At 36.7% G+C, this 22,167-nt stretch overlaps 1 protein-coding gene across 3 annotated transcripts; it reads right to left on the bottom strand.

The window, feature by feature from the left end:
• Nucleotides 1–1,000: 1,000 nt before the first annotated feature.
• Nucleotides 1,001–21,779, bottom strand: LOC121737351 (translation machinery-associated protein 7 homolog). Of its 3 annotated transcripts, XM_042129032.1 has the most exons (4): nt 21,773–21,779; nt 17,781–17,782; nt 1,971–2,093; nt 1,001–1,270 (listed from the first exon to the last, which is right to left on the bottom strand). In XM_042129032.1, exons 3-4 carry the CDS (start codon nt 2,091–2,093, stop codon nt 1,202–1,204), a joined length of 192 nt encoding a protein of 63 aa, XP_041984966.1. In that variant the 5' UTR covers nt 17,781–17,782; nt 21,773–21,779; the 3' UTR covers nt 1,001–1,201. The 3 variants fall into 3 exon arrangements, with proteins under 3 accessions (XP_041984966.1, XP_041984951.1, XP_041984960.1); XM_042129017.1 differs by lacking the exons at nt 17,781–17,782; nt 21,773–21,779 and adding an exon at nt 12,685–13,143; XM_042129026.1 differs by lacking the exons at nt 17,781–17,782; nt 21,773–21,779 and adding an exon at nt 3,065–3,171.
• Between the last annotated feature and the right edge of the window lie 388 nt (nt 21,780–22,167).

Raw genomic sequence — 22,167 nt, 5'->3', positions numbered from 1 at the left:
TCTATATAAGTGCCAAATATTGCTATAAAAATTGCTCCAGTAGTTCGTGAGATAAACCCTTTCTAATATTTTCCCCGTTTTTACCACATTTTCCTGAGTTTCTTCGGTCGTATTTGTCTTAGCGTGATAATATTATAATATAATTTAGCCTATAGCCTTACTCGATAAATGAGATATCTAACACTGAAATAAGTTTTTAAATCGGACCTGTAGTTCCTGAGATTATAGCGCATTCAAGCAAACATACTCTTCAGGTTTATAATATTAAGTATAGATTTTTTTAAATTATCGCTTGACAAACTCGAGCCTCAATCTAAAATACCATGAAAGGGCTCATAATCATGGGACGATGTATGGTATTATGGTAGTGATGATGATGAATGTCATTTGCATAGTAGCATATGCTTTCCGTTCTTAAAACAACGCCGAAACTCCCAAACTTGTATCTATAAAGAATCAGGAGTTCTCTCAGCACCTTCCATACCACGGTATACCTCTTAGAATGTGGTATGCTTAGAATACTTCTCACGAAACCGAAGTTACAATATGTTTCCCCATAAATTTTGAGGAGTTCCCTCGATTACTTATGGATCCTTCATCAGATCACCACTTTTGTGAATATAATACCAGATTGGGATGATACCCTACATACCAAAAGAAAAATTTTGAAAATCGGTTAACAAACGGCGGAGTAATCGTTGAACATAAGAAAACGAACATAACACCTCCCCCATTTTGAAAGTCGGTTAAAATTGTAGCCTGTGTTATTCTGATGTATAAGCTATATTATTGTAAAGTTTCATTAAAATCCGTTTAGTAGTTTTTGCGTTAAAGAGTAACAAACATCCATACATCCACACATCCATACATCTATACATCCATACATCCAAACAAACTTTCGCCTTTATAATATTAGTAGGATTGTGTATCGACCAAACCAATACTCTTAATTCTTGTTATGCTGAAGATAATGTACTTAAATAAAACGATACATATAATAAAAAATGTTAAATTTATTGGGTACTTAACATTTAAAATGCATCAGATGAGCACCACTGGCAGTGCTTGTTACGATAAGGTTATCAACAAAAATTTAACAAATGCTAGGTACAGTTAGTTTCTGATAACATACATTAAACAAAGAAGATTCCAATGATCTTATATGCAAAATAAAATCTATTTGAATTGGAAAGTACATTTATCACTTTTTCCCAGATTTCTTGATACCTCCTGCTGCCAAAGGACCTTTCTGTGCCTTTGCTTTTGCCTCCTGAAATGTAGAAAAGATAAGAATAAATAAATTAATGAAATAATAAATATCTTACACAACTAAGGCCCGATTCGACCAAACTTGAAGTTACAGGAGTATAACTATCATGAGAATAATTTTACTCCTTTAATTTACTCTAGGGTATTATGGTTTGCATTTTACCAAGTTACTCAAAGAGTATGAAATAAAATGTCAATTATAGTTCACAATGACACCGACCGTGACAGTTGAACCCAGTTGTGCAACTATTCTCAGTTTAATATTTACTCCGCCAAAATAGCCCATGTAAATATTTACTCCCGTGTAATTCTTGGATTAGAAGTTGGAAAAACGCAAAACCAGCTTACTCTTAGATTAGGAGACAGTTATACTCGAGTAAAATTTTACTCCAGTTTGGTCGAATCCACCCTAAGGAGAGAAGTAATAGTAACTTTTACATAACTGCCAGGTTTTTTAAGCGGTTATACTTACTGCGTATACTTATTATAATAATCACTAGTGCCTATAATTTGCTTATTTTGACTTTAGCCAATGTATCTATCTCAAAATAAGCTTTTGCAAAAATACCGCTTTTGGCTTACTAGAGCAGTACAAAAATTTTAAGAAATTTTTTTATTATTTTGATCTCTTTCATTTTACATTACCAACATTTTTATGTTGGTCTTGAGTGCTTAAAGACAATTATATTAGTGTGTTTTACCTCTAACGCTTTCTGTTGTTCCTTAAGTTTTTGTTTTAAGGCTAAATCATCATCATCTAGCTCTTTTGATGCCTTTTTAGGGGCCTTCAGTGGTTTCTTTTTGCCTCCTTCACGACCTGACATCTATAACAATAAACACAATATGAATGCAATGCCATTCATTGTTAGAAGAGTTGTTATGAACCTTACAATAATGCTTGGTTTTATTTAATTTTAAGACAAATCTTCAGTCCTTTTGAAAAAACCTTGGTTGGACTGAAGGAAACGGGGCACTATGGAAAAAAGACTTAGAAAAATTTTTCGTCAAAATTTTAACCTCTTATAACGACAGGCCGAAATGTGGCCCTGGTTAGTTCATTGGTGAAAATACTTAGACTGACGAAAAAATTCAACCCCCTATGACCAATCCTTTTTTGTTACCAATCGATAGGGGGTGCCAAGGGGTGCAAAAAAGCTCAGATAAACTTTTCTCAAAAATCAACCCCTGTCGAAAAAAAATTTTGCCCAATACGACTTGGCTGGGTTAGGTATAGCCATTGTGGTTATATTTTTGTGAACCACCCAGAAATAGGAGCCCCGCTACGCGGGGCTCCGTCGACTTTTTCTCATAGTGCACCCTTCCTTCAGGCCAACCAAAACCTTAACTAATCCACTATGCAGTTGTATCGTCTGCCTGGTAGAAAATAGGTTTCTACCAGGCAGTCGCTGAAGAGAGTTGAGAATCAAAATGAAGTTTCAGGTATATATCATAACAATTAGAAACTATAATAAAAGTAGTCATTATTAGTTGGTTATTGCATATTAGTAAATAAAGTTAACTGTGTGCAATATGACGCATGTAGTTTCGAATGAAAACTTGTAAAACAAGTACCAGTATTCACACGAAGCAATTTTCTGTGGCATTCGGCATTAAGCGACGCAAAAAGCTTATTTTACGTCGATCTGAACGAGTGCTAACTAACAAATTAATTATAAAAAACAAGAAGCACAATACATAACCTAGAGAACTTGTTAATGTTATTACCGCAGCAAAAGTTATCATACAATTCTGTAAGTTCTCATTTAAAAATGTTACAGTACATGCAGTTACTTACCTTGGTTATAGACTTGTAAAAATAGGAATTATGGAAAAGCTGAACACCAAAAACGGCGATTTCGAAAATTGCTTGCACAAAATTTGACTTTTAACAACTGACAATACTTTGCACAGATTACTAGGTAGGTAGTTTAAATTTGGTACTTTGACATGACTTTGACATTAGAATAAACTTCTTTTTTTTCTTATAATGGCACTTCGGCTGTAACCATGGCCAGTGTCGAGATAATATTATGGCGGGAAAACAATATTCTTTAATTTTCTATATCGTCATTCATCAGGTCAGTCAGGTCTAAAGTCTAGTCAAAGTCTAAGTATAAATTCAATACAGTCAAAAAGTCAAGTCGGTCGTTTCAGTAAAGTGGTAGACGCTTTATCGAAACTCTCGAAGGAGTTTTGGAGGGAACACAAAAGAGCACGTTTCTGGTCCGATAACGAATATTTAATGGTTAATATCCTACCAATATTACACATTAAAAACCCAGATAACACAATTTTAGGAAAATAATACAAAAACACAACATCACTCTTTCATTTGCGAAAAATACCGAGGTAGCTGGCTTGTTAGTTGTTTGTATTGGTTTCCATATTATTAATATTATGATTTTGACAATAATAATATTATTTAATATTGTTGTTAAACAAAGTAGGTTATTTTTTCAGCTATAATAAAAAAGTTAACGAACTTTTTGTGTAGTTTATAGCTTGTCAAGTTGTCAAAAAAGATTAGACACTGTAAGTCACTGACCTCCATTATACAAGTACGCTGGACTGATGATACCCTTTGAAATGACAGCTATTTTTTGTGCCTATTTGAAGCGGAATTAGCGCCCCCATTATTAGGGCTAGGAACTAAATTTGACGTAAAAATGACGTTCGAAAGTCACCATCATGTCGCCATATTGGCGCTGATATCAGTAGTGGGAGTATTTGGAACTAACACTAGTGATGTACAACTGTCTTTTCTATTATCGATGAAATGTTTCCATATTCAGATAATGTCGACCATTAGGACAAAAATATTGAATTGAATAATACAAATGCTACAAATTCGTATTAAAGATTACAGACTTCCTCTCCATAATTTAGATAGGCGTAATAAATTAACAACGATTTCATACGTAGATATAACCTGAAGTAGCAGTACCTATCTATGTAATAATCCATTCATTTTTACCAGTTAGCACTACGAAAAACTAAAAACAAAACTGAAGATAAGCTTCTAACGAAAACTTTGTTGTATCTGGGAGCACGGCAGTGCTCCAGCCATGCTTTTTAGCAGAGGCACGGCCGTAGCATACTTTTCTCGAAGCGGTTAGCGGCTTTTTCACACCCCCTTTATCTTCGCTGTTAACAAGGCTAGGGATTTAGAATTTCGATCACTAGGAAAAAGTATTAAAACTAGCTTAACCTCTAAATTACATAACATTTCGATATATAGTTTATTAGTTACGGATGATCAAAGTTACTACATTTTGTCACTCACTGACTGACAGATCATCAAAATTCTAAGGTACTTCTAGTAGACTTAGAACTTTGAAATTTGGCAACAAGGTAGGTCGTTATCCACAATGAAAGGAAAAATTATGAAACTGGCCAAGTGCGAGTCAGACTGGCGTACATAGGGTTCCGTACCGTAAATTTGTATGGGAGCCCCCCTTAAATCATAAGTTTATGTACTTTTAATTACTTATTATTAAAGTTGAAATACAATTAAGTATTTTCTAAAAATTTCAAAAACCTTACTTTTACCATTAAGGATATAGAGCAAAAAAGGGCAAAAAACGTGTTTGTTGTATGAGACCCCCGATTAATCATTTATTTTATTTTAGTTGGACTATTAGCTTTTATAGCGACAACAAAGTACATAATTTGTAAAAAAATAAAATATCTAGCTATTGCGGTTCTCAAGATTTGGTTTGTGGCTTTGCAAGAACATTAAAAATGAGTTTCGACTTCATAATAATTATTTTACATACAAAAGGAAAAATAGTGTTAACAAAGTTAACAATGAAACTATGATATTTAAATTCGATTAAAATATAAATGAAATCAGAACTGCGAATTACGATTACACTCCATACTCGCTCGATAGATTGTGTAGCACTCCCTTTATATCGCGGTATCGCTTGTTTGCGGAGTATAATTAGTATGATTTAAAAAAATCCGGTATAGGTCGTAATACTCAATCGAAAGTAACATCGGTGAACGAATAACCTCCTGAAAGTTCAGAAGTTGTTGGGCTATCGTCATAGAATTTGTACTTTGTAGAAGTACCTACATGTTATTATCAATTAATTTTACGACCTAGAATATATACCTAGAGATAGAGAATGGGTGCTAAGCTAAGTATAGAAAAGTTTTAATGTGACCTGAAAAGAAAAGAAACCTTAAAAAAAGAAATGAAATCCCACCAAAACATTAAATGTAAAAAGGAGCCAAGCAAAATATTGCATAGCCATGGAATATATCTATCGTAAAAAGTTTTCAGATCACATTCAAGGCAAGCCTTCAACTTATTCATCATATTATAATATTATTAAGCGGAAGAGTTTGTTTGTTTGAACGCTCTAATCTCAGGAACTGCTGGTCCAATTTGAACAATTATTTCAGTGTTAGACAGCCCATTTTATATATTTTATCACGCTGAGACTAATAGGACCTAGGAAATAGAGGAAAATGTGGAAAAAGCGGGGGAATGTATAACGTGAAGGATTATTATATAGGCTATTTTTTGGTTGACCAATTTGTCTGTGTAATTAGATATTTACGTGGGAGAAGCCGCGCGGAATGTCTAGTAATAATATAAAAGTTCCCTATTTATTTATGGATCTAGCAAGCCAATTTTTATCGATTTACTTTATCTCATTTTATTTTCGCCATTTTGGCGCTGATTGCAGAAGTGCGAGGGAAATTAACTAATTGGATAATGCGATCCATAAATAAATATGGAACGTTTGAATACATTGTTTTATTGGGATGGAGTAGGTAAGGTATTTATAAATAATAAAAATATATGTGCGATACTTTAACATTATATTTTATTAGTTACCGTTACACACTTACAGTCTGTCAGGAAAGAGTAGACGCTGAAATAAATTTTTAAAACATAATCACGACCGAATGGTAGTTTTGCGCCTTGTATTTTCACAGAGAACGTTTGTACACTTCAAATAGTAACGACAAGCGGTAGTAGCAATTTTCAGACGCCAACCAGGCTTTTAAATTTTTTTCAACCATTATTACAGTCTTCCTTCGTCAGACGGAAACCTGTCAATTATTTTAAGAGCATAATATGTATTTGATAATAAAAATCGGTTATCGGAGATTTCAATACAATTATTATAGATATCGATAAGTTTTATCGACAGAAAACTACAGCACTATTGAATTTTATTGTTTATCAAAAATCGGTAAAACAAACGTAAATATGTGGTGAATACGGTATAATAAGATTAGTGCCACATTTTTAAGTGCCTATATTATCAATAAACGTTTAATATCGTAGAAATGAGCTGTTAAAATCACTTACTTGTGAAATGTAACCCCACATCCCTTTTTGTACCGTGTTTTACATAACATAAGTACACCCTTTCATAGTTTAACTATGAACTACCACCACTTATTTATATAAACCTTTTAAAACACTTTAAAAACACGAAAACAATTCGAACGATTAAGCCAAAGAGAATTAAAATACATATAGCCCGTCAAAAAAGTCACGACATTAATAGAGTCGCCACTTGTTTTCGGTGTTGCCTCTTATGGCCACACTGTATCCAGTCACTATAAAAGATTTTGATACTATATTAAATACAGTTTAAAAACACGTTGTAAATATTATGATTTATATATATTATTATGTAGTTAAGAAAATTTGAAATAATTATGATGTAGTTATATTGTGTGTTTAATTTACGACATTACAAGAAACAATCTAATCTATGTAAAGTACCTATTATAATCTTTGTATATGTCATAGTCTGTCTCTGTCAAGAAAGTGAAGAAATTAAAAAGTGGCAACATCGTAGTGTCATCCCTTTCAAATCAATCTAAGAAATAATCGGTCAAGTGCGAGTCGGACTTGCGCACGAAGGGTTCCGTACCGTTATAGAGCAAAAATCAGCCAAAATTGTGTTTTTGTATGGGAATTATTTTTATTAAATTTTTAATAAATTTTTATTTTATTTAAATATTATTAAATAACACATATTATAATTATGGCCTTTGTGAAAATTTCAAGTGCCTACTTGTTGTCATCATTGTTACCGAGCAAAAAATGTTTGAAAAAATATGTTGAGCCCCCCTTAAATATTTAATTTTTTTTTAGTATTTGTTGTTATAGCGGCAACAGAAATACATAGTCTGTGAAAATTTTAACTCTCTAGCTATAACCGTCCTTGAGTTACAGCCTGGAGACAGACGGACAGACGGACAGAAATCGAAGTCTCAGTAATAGGGTTCCGTTTTTACCCTTTGGGTACGGAACCCTAAAAAGAAATGACACTACAATGTTGCCACTTTTTAACTTCTTCACTTTCTTGACGGACTATATAAAAAATGCAATAACTCGATTAAACGGTTGAACTGATGTGGCTAATTTTAGTCTTTAAATATTCCTGGAAGTCCAGGGAAGGTTTATAAGTGACACGAAGTTCACCGGGACATCTAGTCACTAGTGCTACATACTATTATGAATTTATAACACCTGTTATTTAGGTACCCTTTCCCTGAGAGCTGCAGAGCTACTTAGATGACCAGTGAGAGCTGAGAGAAGCTCACTCCTTTTTTATTATGGAACTACTTATTTAAGAAAATACAAAAAATAAATTAGTGAAAAACAGGGTTTTGTTATTTTAATAAAATATGATCATCCAAATAATATTCTACAATGCAGCTGGAAACAGAATCATCGCCACTTTCTAGGTCCATGTAGTTACGGCTGCAGTGGTGTCACAGTGAAGAGGCACTTTCATCTTCATTAATCAGCTCTTCAATATTGAATTTAGGATATCCTAATAAAGCGTTAATTCCCACTCCTTGTATTTATTTTCAGTGTATCAAAATGATAGCATAAATTCTCCCAGTCATTTCGGTTATTTCGTTAAACGCTTTTTCTGCTACCTGTAAACATAAAACGTAATAATTATAATATTATATTACGCTGCATCAAAGTGTTAAAGGAGTTAAGCACATACACTGTAACACGAGAATTTTATATACCTACGTCTAAAAACGCAAAGTCAAAATATCAATCATTGTTAGGCGCGTTATATGAATTATATGATAGATTTCTTTGACAGTTCATTGTTTACGTAAACTTTAGGTTTAAGTAAAATTGTTGTTTTATTATACCACATAATACTTACTCAGGCTACTTAGAATTGCATTATACAATAAAATAAACAAATAAAATTGATAAAACAAACGCTTAATTACCTGCTACTATGGCGATTGTGCGATCAGAATCGGAAATGTGGACGCGAGAATTTCAGTGATATTTTCGCGTATTACTATTTTGCTTCAATGAAAATCTTCAAATTTTCAGCACTATGACACGTCTTTCACTTTAATTATTAATATTAATCACAGTAACATGTAGTTTTCACATCGTAAAACTACATTTAAGCAAATTGAAAATCTTTGTTTTGTAAATTTTATGTCATAGAGTATTGATACAACAAAGGGACAGATGTCAAAAGAGTGTTGCTTGTTATGTATTGAAACAAAGGTGTCGGACAAACAACTGATTTATTAATATAAGTCTAGGACTACCTTACAATATTATTTATTTAGGTACCCACAACACCTTCCCCTTATAAAAAAGTATAGCAAAATAATAGTAGTTAATTCTATAAAGAGACTAATAATTATCAACTGTGTTACATACAAGCAACATAATACTTATACAGTATTCTTAAGTCAAAAGTTACTACAATATGCTACAATATACTTTTAAACAATTTCAACATAGGTAATCATTAATATCCTACACCTTATTCCCATACTAATAAAAAAATAAAATAAACAACAACAGAAAAACTACATCTTTTTACACCTTTTTCTAGTCAGCGGCGGTACATATTGAGTTAAATCTAATGGTCGGTTATTTTCAGATGACATATTATAATCATCATCTGAAATGTCATGATAAGTCTCGTCGACCTCATCAGTGACGTCACCACCGCGCACAGAAGTACCACTGTTACGATCGACACCACATTCGGGTGCTCCAGACATTTCTGGTGACTCGGATACAGTTTTAATTAGATGTCGGCGATTACGGCGATATATACCTCTCTTATTTTTTATTATGTAAGATCGCGGTGTAGGTGCTTTAGCGATAACAGTACCCCGAATCCTTTGGCTATTATTCTCCAACATGATCACGTTATCGTCGACGTCCAACTGTGGTAATTTTTTACAATGTTTATCATAATAAAGTTTACTTTGTAATTGTTTTCTCAACAAGGTTTCTTTAGTCCGTAAACCATAACTATTATTAATTTTTAATAAATCAGGATGCACCGGAAGCCTACAATTTAGTCTCCGGCCCATCAGGAGCTGTGCAGGAGAATCCAAATTTTCCCGCGGAGTATTCCTGTAGCTCAGCAGGTTTAGGTAAAAATCAGACCGGCTCGCTTCTGAACTCTTTAAAAGTCTTTTAATAGTTTGCACGGTTCTTTCACTTTTTCCGTTAGCTTGTGCATAGTATGGTGATGTAGTGATATGTTCGAAGCCCCATTCGGTAGCGAATATTTTAAAATTACGACACGAGTACTGTGGACCGTTATCACTAATCACCACTTCCGGTATCCCGTATCTAGCAAAATTTTCTTTCATAACATTAATTACCGACCGCGAGGAGGTATCCCTCAGCATGGCCACCTCGAAAAATCCCGAATAGTAGTCAACCAATAAAATGTAATTCTTACCGGCGTGTTCAAATAAATCGGTACCTACTTTACTCCACGGAACGTCCGGTATAGGTACAGGTATCATAGGCTCCCTAGTCGGTCTGTTTGCATTCTCCTGACAGACCTTGCATCTTTTGACATACATTTCGATATCTTTAGCCATACCGGGCCAATACAAAACCTCTCGCGCCCGCCTCTTGCACCGGTCTATACCTAAGTGACCTTCATGAATGATATCTAACATTTTAATTTTTAGCGAGTTCGGTATAACGACTTGTCTATTTTTAAAAATAACACCATCCACAGTATATAGCTCATCTTTAAATGAATAAAAATAACCTAAACGCTCCGGTAAATCGTATTTATTATTAGGCCAACCTCGTTTTATGTAAACGAGAATATCTTTTAATATATTATCTTTTGAAGTTTCCTTCTTAACCAGAGTTAATTTATTCTGCGACATCGGCACGGTACTGACCACCATCTTCACCTGATGGAGGACGGCCTCACTGACGCTGTCGTCGTACAGATCTGGAAGAGGCGCGCGCGATAGGGTGTCCGGTATAAACATATATTTACCGGGCTTATAAATAACCGACAAATCGTAAACCTGCAATCGCAGCATCATTCTCTGTAAGCGTGCCGGGATCGAATCTAAAGGTTTTTTAAATATACTCTCCAGGGGCTTGTGATCGGTCTCGACGACTACTTTGCTTTTACCATAAATATACTGGTGAAACTTCTCACACGCGAACACGATAGCCAGCATCTCCTTCTCGATCTGCGCATACCTAACCTGCGTGTCGGTGAGCGTGCGGGAGGCGTACTCGACCGGCCGGCCGGCCTGCAGCAGCACCGCGCCGAGCGCCGCACTGCTCGCGTCCGCCGACACCACCGCCGTGCCGCGCACGTCGTACAGCGCGAGGACGGGTGCGTTGCATAATAGCTTTTTGAGTTTATCGAACGCACATCGGTGACCGTACTCCCAACTCCACGATACGTCCTTTTTTAGCAGTTTAGTAAACACGACAATGTGCTCGGAGTAATTAGGTATAAACTTTGAAAGATAGTTAACTGCACCTAGGAACCTTTCCAAACTTTTCCTATCGCTAGGCTCCGGCATATCGACAATAGCACGGACTTTTTCGGCGTCCGGCTTCATGCCATCCCTGTTGAAACAATGGCCTAAATAATTAACTTCCTCGACGCATATGCGACATTTATCTTTATTAAATTTTAAATTAATTTTACGCGCCCTATCGAACAGCGCCGCGAGGCGCTCGTCGTGCTCGGCCCGCGAGCTGCCCCAGCAAATGATATCGTCGATAAACGAATCTACTCCGTCTAACCCTTCGAGTAGCTGTTTTATTTTTGCGTGAAAAACTTCGGGAGCACAGTTCAAACCGAACGGTAAACGTAAGTATTGATAGCGACCGAAGGGCGTATTGAACGTACACAAATCGGCACTCTCGTCATCGAGTTTAATGGCCCAAAAACCAGAATTTGCGTCCAAAACTGAAAAGTACCTAGCCCCGTGAAGCTTCGTTACGAATTCTCTTATCGTAGGAAGTTGAAAGTGAGCGCGCTGAATGGCGACGTTGAGCGGCCTCGGATCCAGGCACAGCCGAAGCCCGCCATTCTTTTTCGCCACTATTACCATCGAATTTACCCACGGAGTCGGATGGGAGACTTTACGTATAACGCCCAGTCGAACCATTCTATTCAGCTCGTCTTTGAGCTGCTCCTGGAGACTGACCGGGACGTTTCGGCGAGCACACACGACCGGCGCCACAGACTTGTCTACCACAATGTGATATTCACCCGGCAAACATCCTAGGCCACTAAATAAATCTGCATTTTCTGATTTAATATCGTAAACCCTCTTAACCAACTGCAAGTCCAGGCAAGATTGTCGACCCACCACACTTTGACAACTGATTCCGGCGATTGCAAATTTTAAATTATACTGATTATTCTTATAGTACCATATCAAGTTACAAACTCCTTTTATAGGAATCAATTCTCCACTATAAGTTTGTAACTTAATATTTTCCTTGGCGTTTATAACTCGAGGCTTATATCCTAATAACAAAAATCGCTCGTACGACATTACATTTATGTCTGCGCCAGTGTCCAATTTAAATTTCTCGGGGCCGTACTCACCGCGCAGCGTCTCATACCAGTCCTCCGCCGTCGGGGCCGACTCCTCGACGACCGACACATAAAAAGCGGGTCCACTATCATCACTATCACTCACGTTTTCCGCGTCACGAACATTAATATCGTACATCTTTTTTATTTTGCTATTATTTTTTCTCATTTTACACATTCTTGCGTAATGACCGTGATTCTCGCACACGTAACACTGAACTGAGATTGCCGGACACGAAGCTGGCTCCGTACAGGATCCTCCACACCGGTCGCACCGTGAGGCGCCGGGAGCCCGGGCCGCCCGCCCGGCACCCGCGCCGCCGCCGCCGCGCGCTCGCGCCCCGCGCCAGCCCGCTCGCTGGCCGCCGCGACCTGCACCGCGCCCCGCGTCTCGCACGCCGAGCGCATCGACGTGCCCGCGCGCACCGCTTCCGCCTGCGCCGCGTTCCTCCAACATACGCTGACTGTCACTCGAAATCTCGTCGACTTGACATATTTTTATCGCCATTTCCAAAGTTAAATCCTCCGATCTGAGCAGCCTGTCACGAACGATGGTATTTTTGATTCCACAAACTATGCGGTCCCGAATCAACTCCTGCTCCAAATTTTGAAACTGACAGGTCTTCGCCAGTAACTTTAAATTCGTGACATATTGATTGATCGTCTCGCCGATCTCCTGATTCCTTGTAAAGAAATGGTATCTTGCTAGAGTGATGTTCGTCTTAACGCCAAAATAGGCATCGAACTTAGCCAACAATACTGCAACGTCATCGCGATCCGAGTCCTTCTCAAACGTGAACGTCTCGTACACGTCGAATCCTTCGGGCCCGATAAGATTTATCAACAGACTGGCCTGAACATCGGCTTTTTCACTATGCACACCAGACGCTTTAAGAAACAAACTAAATTGTGTCTTCCACCGCTTCCACGCGTCAGCCCGGCTGACGGAGCTGCCGTCCAAGCACAATTCCGAGGGCGGTCGCGCGTGTTCCATATCGAATGACGATCACTTTTGTTTTTAACGCACCTCACTACGCATATACGGAACTAAATCGCAACAAAACTTAATTATTCGATAATGTTTAACACCGCTGTCACCATGTTATGTATTGAAACAAAGGTGTCGGACAAACAACTGATTTATTAATATAAGTCTAGGACTACCTTACAATATTATTTATTTAGGTACCCACAACAGCTATTGCTTAAAAAAAAAGTTTCGCCTCCTAGACATTCTTGACGCACTATACACGGTTACCAATGGTTAAGTCAAATTTAGTTTTGTACCCTAATAATGGGGGCGCTGATTCCGCACAAAAAAAAAGTGGGTATCATAGATCCAGCCAAAGAGAATATAATCACTATGGATCCAGCGTACTTGTATCAAAGAGAATGTCATATACTATGACTTGTATAATGGAGATCAGTGCTGTAAGTACACAATTTTGAAACCACGTAAAAATAAAAACCCTAATGAAATATCGAGATAAAAATGTCGCTGCCCGCTGGCTCCGGGCTTTAAGCGGTAAACGCCGGTTACGCCCTTCATAATGTTATTCGATTTTTGGCTTCTCTGAATATCGGACTATCGGTCTATCACACCTATTTTTTTCATATTTCTAAATTAATATTTACTTACTTAGTAATTATAACTTATAATAAATGACAATGACAGCTTTATTGCACGGAAAGTTCTACCTATCTGTTCTTCTCACTAAAATGTATTCATAAGTATTATTATGAAGCATAACACAAAATACCGGTGAACATCTTAACACTACAATATAATATCTTAACAAAGATTAAGACTTAAGAGTATTGAATTTAACCACGTTTTAGGTAATAAACGTGTTACAATTACAACATAATATTATTACCACAGAATAGATCATAGTTGATATTACGCCGTACAAGATATTATGCCTGAGATTATGCCTTTCTTCCCGGTTTTTTTTGTAATCCCGGCGCCTTACTGTGAAGCTGAACGCCTGCATCCCGACACTTACGCATGCTTTCTAGTACCTATCGTTTACGTAAACTTATTAGCACAGGAAAATCAAGCTTTCGACCTACGAATAATTCGCATAGAGCTGAAAATTTGTGGTGATGTTAGTATACCATTATTAATAAAATCTCAAAAGTCCCCGGTGATCCCCTTGTTCCTACGAATAATGTTCTAAAAAAATTATTTAATGTCAAAATATATGCGAAAATGAGGTTTTTCAGTTTTTTTAAACGGCAAATCGTATAAAAAAACATAAAGGACAAGATAGGAGATTTTTTTGCGGGAAAATGTACGGTTCGCGTTAATTCCTAATTTACGTGGGCAGAGCCACGTGGAACGTCTTCTATTATACAGTGTGTTAGTGTAAACACCGTTGTCCTTGAAACCATCAAATGAGCCCGTCAAAATGAACAACTTTTTCTATGAGAACAATGCTGGGAACTCAAAAAAATCCGTCGTCATACCCATACAAATTGCCGATCCGGGCGTCCGTATGGGTATGAAGACGGCATTCTTTTTGTTTAGTACCATACGGTACTAAGTCTACGCAAGGCTTTATATGGACTCACTTTCAGAGTTACAGAAAACTGAAAACACATAATACCTAATATAATCTATACTATATCTATACTATATATAATAATAAATGTGAAAGTATCTCTGTCTGTCTCGCTTTCTCGCCAAAACAACTGAACCGATTGTAACGAAATTTTGTACACAAATAGTCTAAAGCCTGAGAAAGGACATAGGCTACTTTTCAACTGGAAAAAGGGGTTGTAAGGGGGTGAAAATGCGTGAATTTGTTCAAATTAAGTTAGTTCCAAAAATTCATATCAGATGGCGCTAAGAGTCGTCTACATCGCGCCATCGCTTGCTCTTACGTGTTTCTATAAGCGGTGGTACCATCTCAAGTTACATTTCTCGATTCTTTAGATTGTTTTACACGCTTTTATATAACTCACTACTCAGTACTACCTACCTTAAACCTATCAATAATAAATTATAGTTTATGGGTAAAATTGTGTAATCTAAATAAGTTTTAAAATTTAGCATAAATAAAGTTTAATTTAAAATAATGAAATATTATGTGCACACTGCACAGCTGTTTTTGGTATTTTGATTTAAGGGGGTACTAGGGTTTTAAAAAACTTTTGAATTTGACAACAATTTTGTTAACACCGCGCGCTATAAACTGAAGTCCACGCAGATGAATCGCGGGCAACAGCTAGTATTTAATAATAGGGAGTGCCTCCGCTGCCGGCGCCGGCTACCAAAAAAATCAGTAATAGGAACCGGCGCGCGGCGCGGCGGTAGTAAGTGCCGGCAGCCTATTCGGCAAACATCGCGTGACTTCGGCAAACTTCGGAAAACGGGGCCGGCAGCCATTTCGGCAACCAGCGGCGCCGGCAGCGGAGGCACTCCCTTAATAATAAAATTATTACTTATCCAATATCCATATTTTGTGAATTAAATTTTAGTTTTAATATAAATTGATACCAGCGTATTCGTAGCGATGATGAAGAGTAAAGAAACGGTCTCTTGGCGAGCAACCCGAAAAAGAAAAATAATCCTTACGGATAGACTGTACGTCTGTACGTCAGTCTACTCTTTTAAGTTTTACAACTAAGTAAGTATTTCTCCGAAACGGTACACTTTTAGGTTTCAACACTTTGAAATATTATATTTTATAAAATTGCACTAACTTTAAATATTATAATATAAGGTAGAAGAAAATGAAATCGGTCACAGCTAACGGGGTCGGACCGTCGACGGAATAAAAGCGATGCAGCCAACATAAACACTGGTACATGGTAGCAAATTGCGTTTGAAGGCCCGCTCGCTTCCTGCATGCACTTAGTTCCAACACACGGGCCTTAGTCGGCGCAAATACACCGAACTGTAATAGAAAAACTGTACAAACAAAACGTAAAATTAAGAAAAGTCTCTTGTGGTTCTAAATATAGCTTTATATTCCAAATTCTAGACCAGCTATCCCCAACCCGCGGGACTTTATCTGTGGCCCGTGTGATGTTAAACCATTTTTAAAATTCATGCCCACCGGCGAAATAAAAATAAAATAAATAAAATAAAAATTTGTTTATTTATCTCACCACAGGTACAATACAAGATGTTTTACACACTCTACAAAGTTTATGTGTGTGTGTGTGTGTGTGTGTGTGTGTGTGTGTGTGTGTGTGTGTGTGTGTGTGTGTGTGTGTATGTGTGTGTGTGTGTGTATGTGTGTGTGTGTGTGTGTGTGTGTGTGTGTGTGTGTGTGCGTGTGTGTGTGTGTGTTGGTGGGTGGGTGGTTGGGTGGGTGAATCGGTATGTGTGTTTGTTAGTCTGGTACAGTTATCAGTTTTTCTGTGTTTTCGTAGTTAAGAGTTTGAATAATGTAGAGTCGTCGTGAAAGACGTGAAATTTTTTCCACTTTTAAACCGTTAATTTTGAAGAACGCGAAGGAAGAACGTTATTTTTTAACTCTACAAAATTTTTGTTGCGGCCCGTGACAGTTGACACCAAGACCAAGACATGTTTGTGGCCCGTATGAAAAAAAAAGTCGGGGACCACGGTTCTACAGTCTAGACACTCTCTATTATTTTATTAAGAGCTTACGTTGTTAAGGCATATTTTGTGTATCACAAAAAATCTGGTAAGTACTGAGTTCTCAATGCTGTCTTGTTCTATAATAATATTAATTATGCTCATAATCATACTTATTACTTATTCTGAGGATACCTATAGGATGGTTTTTATCATATCGACATTCGACACTGTCGTCGAACAAGGTCGGATCTGAAAAATATTTTAAATTATGCTTAATTATAGTTATTTATTAATTAGTAAAAATTGACGAGTTATATACGAATTTCGACGCAACGAAGCTGCATTAATTATCATCAGCTAGTATGTAGGCTAGTTTTTTTTTTTTTTTTATGAAATAAGGGGACAAACGAGCAAACGGGTCACCTGATGGAAAGCAACTTCCGTCGCCCATGGACACTCGCAGCATCAGAAGAGCTGCAGGTGCGTTGCCGGCCTTTTAAGAGGGAATCGGGTAATAGGGGAGGGTAGGGATGGGACGGGAAGGGAATAGGGGAGGGAAGGGAAAAGGGTAGGGGATTGGGCCTCCGGTAAACTCACTCACTCGGCGAAACACAGCGCAAGCGCTGTTTCACGCCGGTTTTCTGTGAGAACGTGGTATTTCTCCGGTCGAACCGGCCCATTCGTGCCGAAGCATGGATCTCCCACGTATGAAGTATCCACTAGTATCCACTATCAGAAATAGTTACGCACGTCTGTTTATTTTTCTTAATTAAATAGGTATGCCAGACAAAGGGCCAACCCACACGTACCACAATTACACCACATCGTAACGACAAAATGTCGTCGAGCAGTGGTTACGTGTGAACGGTGCCTCTGCAGCTTTTTGTAGTTGCGTTGTGGTACCGACAAAATGCTGACGTGGTTGCGTAGTCGCCAGTGGTTGCGATGTGGTTACGTACGAAAGTCAATGCGTTTCATTGGGGGAAGAGCACGGGCGGTGTGCGCGCACTGTCATTGCATCGACGCAACGTTGTGGTTGCGATGTGGTCGGCCGTGGTTGCGATGTGGTCGGTATCACACAAGTGGTCGACGACGACTGCAAAATATGGTACGTGTGATTGGTCCAGTTCATTTACAATACGACATAATATACGCCCGACCACGTGGTGTGGTTGTGGTACGCGTGGGTTGGCCCAAGGTAAGCAGAACTCAATAAAAAAAGCAGAAAAGATATTTGTTTAAGTTTCGTATCGGTGTGACACGCGACCTCTGTGTGCCCTGGAAAAATGTACGCTATATTATGCGAGCGGGTGCTGGGCTGCTGGCAGACTTTGTTTTGTTTGATAGAGCCGCGACTATCGGATGTGATAGCTGGCGATACTCGCTGCTGTACACCCGTCTGGGGGAAAATCTAGGAAGAAATTGATGATAACTACGATTTTACCTGTATTGCTTCGTGTGTTACATTTACTTGATCTATTCACATAAGAATAAATATAATTCGAAAGAATAATTCGAATCATATGAATCGTGTAGGCCTTTTTTCAAAAAATATAATATATTGACGTTACCAAGTATGTATATATTAGAAATATTTAAATTTGTAAGTAACAATAAACATGTCTTTACACAATTAATAGATCAAGTACCCACAAAATTTTTTAGAAACTCGAATAAGTTAATTATAGATAAAAAACCAAAGACAAATATTTTCTTAAATAATGCTTATGCAATGTGTGTAAAGATTTATAATAAGATACCCGCACATATAAAATCAATGACAACAACTCGTTCAATAAGGGAATTAAAGAAAATACTAATACAGAAGGCATATTATGACATCAAAGAATTTCTTAATAATAATTAATTAATAAAGTATACTGTGACTAATTAAATTTTATTTTATGACATTTAAAGCCATGTTTAATTGAATTTCTTTGACATTATAGTTTGCTTATTGTATCTTGACATAATATTGTATTTGACCATTGGAATTAATATTACCTTGTGATGACTAATGAAATTGACATATTTTTTTTCTAATTATAAATAATTGTTAGTAGGTTAATTTTAAGGTTATATTGACAATTCGCAGTCTTATTTAAATAATTTTGACATTTAGAATATTTTGACATTATTTTTTTTAACTTAATTTTGACTTGTAACAAGAAATTAGATATTACAACTTTTACTAATAATTATTATGATTTATGAGTTATGACTAATGAATGATATAATTACTTATAAATTGCCAGCCAAAAAAAATGTGTCAATAACTTTACTACTTAGTTATTATAATTGTGATTATAATGTTATTTGGACGTCGTCAACTACGACAAAATATGCGATCTACCGAAATGTAACATCTCTAGCAACCATATTTTATCCAAATAAATATCATTTCATTCATTCATTCATTCAATGTTTGCTGTCTCCGTCATATGACTTTTGGAATATGCCAGACAAAAACATACGACAGACAAAAATTAATATAGAGACACTTTCATATTCATAATGTTAGTAAAATATATGAATGCCAGCTTAACTGTATATGAACTGTAGCATACTTAGGGCCTGTTTTACTACTTTCTGATAAAGTGCCTAATAGGCTATTCACAACTTTTTTGACAGATTCTCCATACTTGATCTGTCAAGTTAATTGGTGGATACTGGATAGTCTTATCAGGAAGTGGTAAAACTTAAAGTTTTTAACACACACACTGACACACACGTGATGACAGCCCTGGAGGTATCACAAACGCTATGTAAGATTTGACTTATGCTTTAAGTTATATTAAAGTTATGTAGCCGCGATTTATAAAGCAAACAGTCAAACAGAGACACATTACATAGCCCATAGTATTTTTTCACTAAAAGCTGTGTTAAATGTGCTGTAAACGCTTGTACTTCTGAAATTTGTACAGATAATGTATATCTGTTGCCGAGCTATAACAACAAATACTAAAAACAAAATAAGCTATATTAATATTTAAGGGGGGCTCCCTTACAATAAACGTGATTTTTTTGGCCTTTTTTGCTCGTGATCAATAATGATAAGAGGCGTAGGCACTTGAAATTTCGCAAAGGCCTTAAATGTATATATTATGTACTTCAATAACTAATAATATAAAATAAATAATTAAGGGGGGCTCCCATACAAAAAACAGAATTTTTGGCCTATTTTTTCTCTATATATAACGGTACGGAACCCTTCGTGCGCGAGTCCGACTCGCACTTAGCTGATTTTTTTATATAGCTGTCATATTACAGCTTCTAATATTATAGCATTTTCATGATATTTTTGGTGTTTAAACGCTGAGTAACTTATTGCTTTTACATACACTATGCACTAGTGCAGCGTTTCCCAAAGTGGGTGATAACGCCCCCTTGTGGGCGCTGAAGGTTTAAAGGGGGTCAGTGTGGGACTCAGAAAAAAGATGGCGGTGTTTTGTAGGGGCTAATATTACCAGCTGGTGGCAAAAGCCCCTTAATTTAAATTAGGAAAAGAAAGTAGGTGAAATAATGGGGGCGCTAAAACATATTTTGTTCTCAAAGTGGGCAGTGGATAAAATAAGTTTGGGAACCCCTGTACTAGTGTATGTAAAAGCAATTAATATTAAAATGTCGCTTGTTCTTTTTAAAACAAATTAGACATTAATTATTATTCATAATATTATGTCCTTATAGTTTATACCCAGATATAAACTATAAACCTTAAAATAAAACGTCGAGATTATTTCCATAATTCTGCCGTATATTTATATGAAAATCCGCAGGGGAAACTCGTAGAGGGTGTTTTTATGGAGTTTTTTAATTTATAATGTACATACGGTAGGAAATTAACTCGTGAAGCCACATAGCAACTAGGATCTAGTGCTTGAAGACTAGAAAAATTCTAATGCACACACCGAGGGCGTGTACTCGACGGGGCGCGGTTCCAATGACACAGTTTTTTGGAATGACGTCGACGGGGCCGGCATGGCGTGTGGTAAATACAGACGTACAAGGATCATGTGGCGCTTGGATTATACAATCATCACGTGGATGCGAAGCAGCTATCAATTAAGAAAACCAGTATTACTTTTCAATTTTCATTTCAGCCACATGATCGTTGAATGAAGTAAGTAGTAAAAACACCACCGTAAACAGCTTTTTTTAAAATATCTATACTAATATATAATATTATAAAGCGGAAGAGTTTGTTAGTTTGTTTGAACGCGCTAATCTCAGGAACTACTGGTCCGGTTTGAAAAAATCTTTCAGTGTTACATAGCCCATTTATCGAGGAAGGCAATAGCCTATAGGCTATATTTTATTACGCTAATATTAATAGGAGCGAAGAAATAGAGGAAAGTATGGAAAAAACGGGGGAAATTATTTGAAAGGGCTTATTTCAACGCGCTAATCTCAGGAACTACTGGTCCTATTTGAAAAATTCTTTCAGCGTTAGATATCCCATTTGTTAAGGAAGGCTACAAGCTATATTTTATTACGCTAAGACTGATAGGAGCGAAGAAATAGAGGAAAGTGTAGAAAAAACGGGGGAAATTATTTGAAAGGGCTTAAATGAACGCGCTAATCTCAGGAACTATAGGTCCGATTTGAAAAATTCTTTCGGTGTTAGATAGCCTATTTATTGAGAAAGGTTATAGGATATATTTTATTACGCTATGACTTATTAGTCAACGCGCTAATCTCAGGAACTACCGGTCCGATTTGAAAAATTCTTTCAGCGTTAGATATCCCATTTGTTAAGGAAGGCTACAAGCTATATTTTACTACGCTAAGACTAATAGAAGCGAAGAAATAGAGGAAAATGTAAAAAAAACAGAGGATATTATTAAAAATTGCTTATTATCATAAGAAACTACTGGAGCAATTTTTATGTTATTTGGCACACACGAAGATAAGACCACGTGAAAGGACACAGGTTTATTTTTTTGCGGAAAAATGTACGGTTTCCGTGACATTCCTAAATTACGCGGGCGAAGCCGCGCGGAACTGCTAGTCAAAGATAAAATATAAAGACATGCCAAAAGAGATAAGAAAAATATTATGATAATAAGTAATAAGAAATAAAAATAACTGATAATTAGTAGGTATATTATGATATTCCGACTGCAACGGCAACACGCCTTGACAACCATTCAACTATTATTACTACGTATAATAATAGTTCAATATTGACAGCTACGTGCAGGGTTTCTTTGGCGGCTTAGATCATTTTAGTTTAGACACTGACAAACCTAGCATTTAATATTAGATCAAAACAAAACGGAGTATTCACATTTTATATAAACAACAAAGTACAATGGGAACGCGTCCACTTGAAAAGTGCGTATTGAGGTAGTGTTTTCCCCTACGTAGTACGTACATACGCACATAGTAACCGGATCACATACACATCATTACCGCCGGCTGCACCCGCGTTTGTAATTAAATGACCGACAGACGACACGTACATTTTAATATTTAACAAAG

This window comes from Aricia agestis, chromosome 2, assembly GCF_905147365.1.
Source record: "Aricia agestis chromosome 2, ilAriAges1.1, whole genome shotgun sequence".
In the NCBI taxonomy this organism is placed as follows: domain Eukaryota; kingdom Metazoa; phylum Arthropoda; class Insecta; order Lepidoptera; family Lycaenidae; genus Aricia; species Aricia agestis.
The sequence above is the reverse complement of the archived record's forward strand: the minus strand, read 5'-3'. Positions and strand labels throughout refer to the sequence as shown.

Bases quoted from the DNA above. Each gene is read 5' to 3' on its own strand.
- LOC121737351 (XM_042129017.1), bottom strand. From the start codon at position 13,128: ATGGAACACGCGCGACCGCCCTCGGAATTGTGCTTGGACGGCAGCTCC. The intron at 2,094-12,684 runs GTTCGTGACAGG...TTATTGTTATAG, and splicing joins GTGGAATCAAAAATACCATC to ATGTCAGGTCGTGAAGGAGG. The intron at 1,271-1,970 runs GTAAAACACACT...TCTACATTTCAG, and splicing joins AACAACAGAAAGCGTTAGAG to GAGGCAAAAGCAAAGGCACA.